At 49.2% G+C, this 9,127-nt stretch overlaps 1 protein-coding gene across 2 annotated transcripts in view; it reads left to right on the forward strand.

The window, feature by feature from the left end:
• Window positions 1-7,678, forward strand: part of RBM28 (RNA binding motif protein 28) — a 32,858-nt gene extending 25,180 nt beyond the window's left edge. For both annotated transcript variants that reach the window (XM_006896069.1, XM_006896070.1), the window contains 6 exons: window positions 1,788-1,937; window positions 2,399-2,473; window positions 3,615-3,702; window positions 3,781-3,958; window positions 5,778-5,877; window positions 7,544-7,678. In XM_006896069.1, the coding sequence (XP_006896131.1) occupies window positions 1,788-1,937; window positions 2,399-2,473; window positions 3,615-3,702; window positions 3,781-3,958; window positions 5,778-5,877; window positions 7,544-7,678 (726 nt within the window). The remainder of the gene's footprint in view (window positions 1-1,787; window positions 1,938-2,398; window positions 2,474-3,614; window positions 3,703-3,780; window positions 3,959-5,777; window positions 5,878-7,543) is intronic.
• Window positions 7,679-9,127: the final 1,449 nt, after the last annotated feature.

Genomic DNA, 9,127 nt, shown 5'->3' on the forward strand with positions numbered 1-9,127 from the left:
GCATCAGTATGGATGGTGAAGAGATTGAGATAGTTAACAGTTTTGGTTTACTTGGCTCCACAAGCAACACTCTTTGTAACAGCAGCCAGGAAATCAGGAGACGGTTTGCATTGGGAAAGTCAGCTGTGAGGAACCCTTCAAGACGACTGAAGAGCAACAACGTCAGGCTGAAGACTAAGGTGCACTTGATCCGGGCTGTAGTCTTCGCAATTATGTGCTCTGCATCGGAGAGTTGGACAGTGAATAGGGTTGATAGAAAGAGAATTGATGCCTTTGAGCTTTGGTGCTGGAGAAGAGTGTTGAATATACCATGGACTGCTAGGAGAACAAACAGGTTTGTTCTGGAGAGGGTGAAGCCAGAGTGTTCCCTGGAGTCAAAGGATTCTGAAGCTTCGTCTGACATACTTTGGGCATGTTACAAGGAGGGACTGGTCCTTGGAGAGGGATATCATGTTTGGGAGAGTGGAGGGGCGGTGAAGGAGAGGAAGACCCTCGATGAGATGGATCGATTGTGTGACTGGAGCGTTGGAAATGAATGTGTTTGAGACAGTGAGGTTGGCACAGGATAGAACAGAGTTTAGAGCTCTTGTACATAGGGTTGCCATGAGTCGCAAACGACTTGATGGCATATAACAACAGTAGCAAGAACCCTGCTGTGCCCCAGGCTGTTTGTTTCACCAGGCTGAAGGGCTTGGGAAGAACCTCACACTGAGCCCCAAGTAGAAGCATGTGGAACGGTGGTGCCCTGTCGTTCTGGGGTCGGGTGTTCAGGCCCTTCCCTGTGTTGACCTGTCCTCCTAATCTAAAGCCAGCAAGCCTCTTCCTTCCTGATCTTGGTTCTTCCTCTCTGGGGCATGGCTTCAGTAAGAAGATCTGTGTGGACAGTGCTCCATCCTCAGAAAGAACTCGGTGTTTATGTGTTTGTTAGAGTACTCGCATCTTGTTGACTATTTCCTAGGTGTAAGGTTAGTGTCTTATGTAACACTCCTCTTGTATGTTTGGGAAAAGGTAGCTGCTCCATTTTTCATTTGGGAAGTTTATTTCCCTGTGTGCTTAATTCATCACCCTGTGTTGCTCCCTATTTTAGAAGGTGAGCTCTTGGAAAGCAAGGAATGCTGTTTCCTTGCTGTCATTCCCCAGCACTCACCGGTGTCATTGCAGTTTAGGTGTGCATGGTGTAGATCAAGCGCCTATGTCAGTAGCCTGGTTCATTACTGTGTTTACTGCAGTACTTCGTGCCTAGGCTGGCTGGCGTCCACCCTGCATTGTTGCAGACTGAGGGTCCCAAAGAATAGAATAATCTTTTAATTATTACTAAAGAGACAAACAGCCAGGAATGTGATAGAGCAGAGAGCATAAAACAGGGGGCCAGCAGTTCTCCACTGAAGACCCCAAGCCAAGCTTCTCTGTGTCTTTATTGAAAATTATCAGGAAGTAAATCACAAAGAGAATTCAATGCAAATGAAGCCAAGCTCTTTCTATTGAAAACCTTCCGCTTGACTCAGGAAGGAGGGATTCACAAATGCAAGAAGTTGGTTTACCCTTAACTATTAACCTTGATGCCTCAGGGTGAACTCCAGCTCAGGAAGTAACACTCCCTCTGTAGGGGGCCCCTTGCTGTCTCCTGTCTTGCAGGGAACAAAAAGCTCATTTTCTAGGATCTGCCACAAGAGAAATCCTAACTTAAATATCTGTAATTCCTTCAATTCCTGAACAAGGGTATTCATATAATATTTGGTATAAAGTTTGGCTTCCCATACTGCATGGCCATTTTCTTCTGCTCCTAGTGCAGGGTAATGCGAGACCTGAAAGGCGCGCGTGGTAACGTGAAGGGCCAGTCCCTGGGCTATGCCTTCGTAGAGTTCCAGGCCCACGAGCACGCCCTGGCAGCCCTGCGCCACATCAACAACAACCCGGACATCTTCGGGCCTCAGAAGGTGAGCCACTTCCTGTGGGAGAGGTGTTCCCCTGGGGCCAGCTTGTTGGGAACCACAGTTCTTCCTGACTGGTGTCCACTTGAGTGGTGGCAAGGGAGAGCAGAGGGGTGATGGAGGGAAGGGAGCCGGCGACTCTAGGTGATAAGGGAACACTTTAGGCTTGGACAGGGAGCCCTGGTGGCTCTGTGGTCAGTTTGAATCCTCTAGCTGCTCCTTGGGAGATGAGGCAGCCTCCTTCTGTAAATGTTTAGTGTTAGAAACCCTTTGGACACTTCTGTCCTCCTGGAGTGGTGTGAGTCAAAGTCAGCCCGGCGGCCGTGGGATTTCGGGTTAGACCGTGCAGACAGCTTGTGAACTGGCCTCTTCCTTCAGGGAGGCGAAGGGAGGGTGGCCACCGAAGGGCGGTTAGGGGCTAGCTCTGCTTCTTGTCTAACCAGTGGCATTCTGGGTCCTTCTGACAGCGACCGATAGTGGAGTTCTCCCTGGAAGATCGAAGGAAATTGAAAGTGAAGGAACAGAGGCTCCAGCGCAGCCTGGTACAGAACTCCACTGTTTTTGACTCTGTGAACGATTCCTCTCGCCCTCTGTTGTGTACAGCGTGTGGCTCTGCTGCTCTGTGCCTCTTCACATTCTGTGCTACAATTGTGCTCACGTCCTGAGACCTCTCCCAGCCCCCCTCCCTCGAGCCCATTTCTTGGTCACTCTACAGAGGCACAGGAAGGATCAAGAGGATCAGGTGTGGGGTCCCCCATGAGCAGGACTAGGATCAGATGGGGTCCTCCATCGGTGGGAAGATCAGACAGCATTATACCCATCAACAGGTCTCGTACACAGGGACAGTCCACAGCAACATGAATGGCTGAGGTTTTCCGCTGCCTGTTGATTGGAGCTGTCCAGTCTGTAATTCGTTCTTCATCTTGAGTGACTGTAGAAGTGACGCCCTCCCGTCTTAGTGCTGGTGTGATCTCGCGTGATGAAAGAGCAGAGGTGCCTGAGAACAGTAGTGCTGAGCTCGTGTTCACACTCTGACTCTGCCTTTCTCGCTGTGTCTTCCTCAGCGAGTTACTACCTCTCTGCATTGAAGTTCTCGGTGCATAAAATGGGATTAGCAACTTCTGCCTCACGTGGGCGATGTGAGGATTAAATGAGCTAGTATGTGTAAGGCCGGTGTGTTTCTAATCTTTTTTTTAATCCATTTTCCCCAGTGCACATAGGGTGAGATTGCCTTTGGGGCTAGATAGCACTTTCACTGAATATTATACCTTGACCTGTGTACCAAGCCTTTTTGGCATGTCCTCCAGCATGACTGGGGAGGGTTCAGGGGTTAGTACGGGGTTCTGGGTAGAGCCTGGATGTGGTCACTGTCCACAAGACTTTACTCCACTAAATGCTGAATTGTTTTCCGCCTTAAGCCTTTGCTCAGAGGTGCTTCTGAAGCTCCTGGCTTTTGAGTCTTGGGCTGTCCTTTCCCCCTTTTCTTACCTTGTGGGATGGGAGATTGTCTTCCATCCATAACATCTGTTGCTCTGGTGGGGCTCATGAAGTTTGTGGGTTTCCTTTCTTGTTGGGGGAGAAAATTCCCATTCTTTCACAAGCTCACATTAAGCCCCTTTTATGAGTGTTTCCATCGAAGAACTATCGTCCAGAGACCAGATGACTGTTTTTTGTTTTATGCAGCAAAAAATGAGATCCAAGCCTGCAGCCGGTGAGGCCCAGGGAGAGCAGCCCCGGCCTGGCAAAGCCCAGCAGCAGAAGGCGGCGAGAAGTGACCTGCAGAGAAAGGACCTTCAGCAGACAGTGGCGAGAAGCCATGCGCAGGGAACAGACCCTCAGCAGACGGCAGCGGGAAGCCACACGCAAGGCCAGAGCAAGGCCTCTAGGGAGCAGACAACGGAGAACGCAGTCCCGAACTCGTGGGCGGGGTTCCAGACCAAGGCAGAAATAGAGCAGGTGGAGCTGCCTGATGGAAAGAAGAGAAGGAAGGTCCTGGCGCTCCCCTCACACCGAGGCCCCAAGATCAGGTGAGTGGCGGCGGGCAGCGGTCAGTGGGATCGCTGAGCCAGTGTCCTTCGGTCAGCTCCTCTCCTCTGTGTGGTGCCTGGCGAGAGGAAAGGAGGTTGAGTGCTGTGCACGCCCATGCTGATAACTGGGATAATATAGGAAGTCTTCATTGTGCCTGTTCAGCTCCCACGACTGTCTTTGAGTTTTTATGTAAGTCAGAACAGGTAGGTAGAGTTGGGGTCTATTCATGTCATCAGCATAGAGGGATAATTTTACCTCCTCGTTGCCTATTTGGATACCTTTTATTCCCTTCTCTTGTCTTATTGCTATTGCTAAGACTTCCAAAACAATATTGAATAAAAGAGGTGATAGTGGGCATCCTTGCCTAGTTCCTGTTCTTAAAGGGAATGCCTTTAACCTCTCTCCATTAAGAACAATGCTGGCTCTTGGGTTTTCATAGATACTTTTTACTATGTTGAAGAAATTCCCCTCTAATCCTATTTTGTTGAGTGCTTTAATCATGAAAGGGTGTTGGATTTTATCAAAGGCTTTTTCTGCATCAATTGATAGGACCATATGGTTCTTGTTCTTTGCCTTGTTGATGTGATGAATTACATTGATTGTTTTCCTTATGTTGAACCATCCTTGCATACCTGTTATGAATCCCACTTGGTCATGGTGGATTATTTTTTTTATGTATCGTTGGATTCTATTTGCCAGTATTTTATTTAGGATTTTTGCATCAATATTCATGAGAGATATTGGCCTATAGTTTTCTATTTTGGTGGTGTCTTTTCCTGGCTTTGGTATCAAAGATATGTTTGCTTCATAGAATGAATCTGGGAGGGTTCCATCTTCTTCTATTTTCTGAAATAATTTATGTAGAATTGGTAACAGTTCTTCTTTAAATGTTTTATAAAATTCACTTGTAAAACCATCTGGTCCAGGGCTTTTCTTGGTTGAGTTGGGGTCTATTGTTTGTAAAGTGTTTGTACAGTGAACCTCTCTATGCCTAAAACCATTGACGAAACACTTTCAAGTGCACGAAAATACTTTAACATGATAATAATAATGATAGTAGTAATGATGTTTTGAAACACTTGGCAGAGGAGGGTCTATTTCTTGTTACAAACCATTGTATGTGCCTTGACTTCTGATAGAATAGCTTTATGGGGCTGGTTCATTACTGAGGCTTTTACACAAGTCAGATGCTGGGGAGCGGACTACCTCTCCGCAGACGTCCTCCTTCCAGCAGAACTGTCACTCTCAGATCAAGTGGTGGAGGGAGCGCAGCCGGACGCTCGGAGGACCTTTCCCGGGCAGCTTCCCACTGCCTTTCTCTTTTGAAGAGGAGTGTCCCATGACGTGGCCTGTCTGCTGGCGTTGCTCCCACGTGATGCCTCCCAAGTTTCTGCTTTCAGGCCTTGCATAAAAGTAGATCTTTTAAAAATATTTATTGAGGGAAAGCTTTTGAGACTCCCTTGAGGTTTTAGGCTAGAAAACAAGGATACAAGGTCGAGCCTGACGGTAGCCTATTGTAGTATCCCTATGTAGGACGCTTAGCTCCTTATAAGGAGCCCTGAGATGTAGCACAGAACACAGCAGTCTGCTAACTGAAAGGTTGGAGGTTCAAATTCACCTGCTGCTGTATGGGAAAAGGCGGTGCTCTCGTGTAAGGATTTACCACTCGAGAAGGCCGGTGGAGGGCTGCCGTCAGTGAGAATGGGCTGCGTGTGGTGGTTTGGTTTGTGGTAGGGCAGCTCCTTGTGGCCATGGCATGAACCCAACAGAAGGGCCGGGACAGCCTGAAGTCAGCACTTACTACCTACCTTGTTCCAGGTTGCGTGACAAAGGCAAAGCGAAGCTTCTCCCTCCCAAGAAGCCAAAGCCCCAAGTAAACCAGAGGAAGCAAGAGAAACAGAAATTGGCTTCTAAGCAGGTGAGTTCCGAGGACACAGACGGGCTTGGCGAGGCCCCCGCCCCCTCCTTGGGCAGTTGAACAGCACGAAGGCGCTCGTGGGTTGTAGCTGCGTGCGGCACTGCAGCGTTTTAGAGGATGCCATGTCACGGTTGTGAAAGTGGAGAGAATAGTGGGAGAGCCTGCATTGTATCTGTTACTGTGCTCCCTGGTACACGAGCCTGTCAGCAGAAACCCCACTTTGTAAACACCCCAGAGTTTTGCTCTTAACTCCTCAGGCGTTGAAAATAGCCATTATGTCATTATCATAGCAACAGAACGTAATAATTAGAATTCCTTGTTATCTTCGGGTGCATGGGCACGTTCTGTTTTTCTCAACGCCTCGAGAAATTGTCTTTAGTTGGTTAGGACAAGTGAGAATCCTGAGCCTGCATCTTAAACTTGCCTGTTCTCTCTTACGTCTTCTTATATTCCGAACTATTCACCCTACCTTCCTCCCCACAGCCCATCTCCCTACTCTGATTCATTGGGGGAACCTTGTTATCTGGCCTCTAGCACAGTCCACTGTCAGTGGGCTGCCTGCTTCCTGTGGTATCACGGGACTTTTTTCTGTAACACCCCACCCTTCCCAGTCAGAGTGCAGGGATTTATTAGACTCAGGTTTCATTTGCTTGACAAGAGCATTGCCTAGGTGGTGCTAGGTGTCCCCTGTTCGTCTCCTTTTCTGTCACATCAGACATGTGATGTCTGGTTGGCCTTGGAGGGAGTGAGCTGAGATTAACCCGAGGTTTGGGGGTTGTCTGCTGTGTCCCTCCGGTTGTAATTTCCACATCAACCTTTCACCTCATGGTCTTAGCCACTAGTGATGGTTGTTGCCTACATCCCTTATTGCATTACAGGCTGCAGAAGAGTAATTTTCTAATTTTCCCATTCCTTTTGGATTCTTTAGTAGAATTCTGGGAAGCAGAATTCTCTTGTCCGCTCTTTGGTGGCCGAGACAGGCCACTGCATTGGAGAGGCAGCATGAATGCTTGATCCTTCCCCTCTTTAGCTTTCAGAGGAGTGAGCTGATGACCTTCGGTGATAATCGGGGTGGGGGGTTAGCACTGTGAATTCCTGAGTTGTTATGAACTTGACTGTGTCAGTGCTGTCTTGTTACTGCCCTATTCTAGACTCTGGTGGCTCATTTTGCATAGTTCTTCCTGGGCCTGGCTTCAGCTGTGTTTCTCAGGGGCCTCTGACCTCTCAGCTTCAGTGGAGGTCCTTGATCAAGGTGTCTTTTCCCTTCCCTCCACCTCGTCTGTGAAAGGTCAGGGAGGCTCGTGGGCTCTTTGCTCTGACCTCTCCCATCCTGTCCTCCAGAGCGCTATCCTTACAGTTTCCCAGAGCAGAAAGGCGAACAGGAATGTTCAGACTCCAGGCTGACCCTTCTGCTGATGAGGCTAATGTGAGCCTTGGGGAGGGGCCAGGGGAGCCCCTGGAGCTCCTCAGCAGTGTCTCAGTGGGGGCTTCTCCTGCTCTGACCTCCCCCTGCTGGATGAGGCCTCTGGAGGAGATGGCCTCTGGAGTTTTTCTCTTGAGCCCCCCTCTGGAGGTTCCGTTTGCCTGCGGTGTGAGGCCTCTCTGTCTTCTCAGAGTCAGGTGCTAGCTAGTGCCCGAGGTTCACGCTGATTCCTTTCACTTGCAGGTGCCCAAGAAGGCGGCGAAGGGAAATAAGACCGAAATCCGCTTCAACCAGCTCGTCGAACAGTATAAGCAGAAACTGTTGGGACCGTCCACAGGAGCTCCTCTCGCGAAGAGGAGCAAATGGTTTGATAGTTGACTCTCAGCTCAGTGTGTGCTTCCTGGTAACGCGCCCAGCCAGTCCCCATCTCACCTCTGACTGTGGGAAGCAGTCTCCTGCAAGTGCACGGCCACTGTGTCAGAGTCTCCCAGCGCTGTGTACACCGAACTGCGGTTAACCACAGAGGTGCCAGATATGCTTAGAGGCTCCTCCAGCCTGTGGTCAACCATCGAGGTGCCAGACAAAGCCAGGATGCTTCTTGTTCACGATCCAGTTGATGGCCTGGAGTTGTGTGTATAGACCTATTTCATCCTCTGCTCCTCCCATGGAAACAGTTGTTAAAAAACATCCCTGGGGGTGGACTTTCTAAGAAGTATGTTTTGATAAGCTACTTCTCTAAAAGGAAATATTTTGTGGCTTTTAAAATAACACACCCTTTCTTATTCTTAGTATCTGTGAATCCTTTGTTACTCAGGAATGTTTTTTACATCCTTAATTCTTATTCTAATTGTATAGCTCTGTGTACCACAGGAGTTGACTGAAAACCCAAAAAAATGATTTTCTGTCTAATCTCAGTGTGGGAGACACGAGGGAGTGAGGTAAAGGAGGGTTGGGGAAGTGGAGCCTGACAGAGAGCAGCACCGATCGTTCTTTGCCCAGCAAGTGGGTAATTGTTAGTAGATAACCTCTCTCTTTCTCACTCTGACTTCTGTCAAGTTGGAACTGACTCATGGCTGACCCTCCATTAGCTTTCTGAGGCCATAAATCACGTGGAAGGAGATTGGTTGTCTTTTCCCCGACGAGCTTCTGGTGGATTTGAACCAGCAGAGACTGGCGAGTTAAGCCTTTGGGCTGGCAGTGCAGCTCCCTACAGTCTCCGCCACCAGGGCTGCCTAGTGGAGAACTAGAGCTTTCTGTCCATCAGGCCACGGACTAGCCTGGCTGGGTGGCTGCGCCTTCTCTCAGTGAACACTCCTTGTGAGGAGGACAGGTGGCGGCTGAGGTGGAACAAATGGAGAGCATCAGGCCTGGGCTCCACCTGACCTGCCGCTGCCTGACGGGCAGCCTTGAGCCAGCCCTGGTTGCTCTGGGCCCTGGTTTTCCTCGGGCCTCAACTGAATTCAAAGGTCTCCTGAGAGTTTGCAAACACCTCAGACATACTGAGTCAGAATCTCCATTTTTACAAGATTTGTTATGTATGTTATGACTAGTATTACCTAACCATGTTTATATATTTATAAATATTTATAAAGAAAGAGAGATAGGAAGGGAGAGAGAGATCGTGAAGGGAGAGCAAGCTGGAGTGTGCGCCTGGTGGCACGGTGGAGTACCTGGTGTACTGTTAATCAGAAGGTTCCAGTCCACCAGGGTCCTTCTCCTCCCATGAAGATTTTCCTCCCATGAAGGTTTACAGTGCGGGAAGCCCAGGTCCACCAGGGTCAGTGTCCTCCCATGAAGGTTTACAGTGCGGGAAGCCCAGGTCCACCA

Source organism: Elephantulus edwardii, unplaced genomic scaffold (genome assembly GCF_000299155.1).
Source record: "Elephantulus edwardii isolate Elephantulus edwardi_28Jun2011 unplaced genomic scaffold, EleEdw1.0 scaffold00181, whole genome shotgun sequence".
In the NCBI taxonomy this organism is placed as follows: domain Eukaryota; kingdom Metazoa; phylum Chordata; class Mammalia; order Macroscelidea; family Macroscelididae; genus Elephantulus; species Elephantulus edwardii.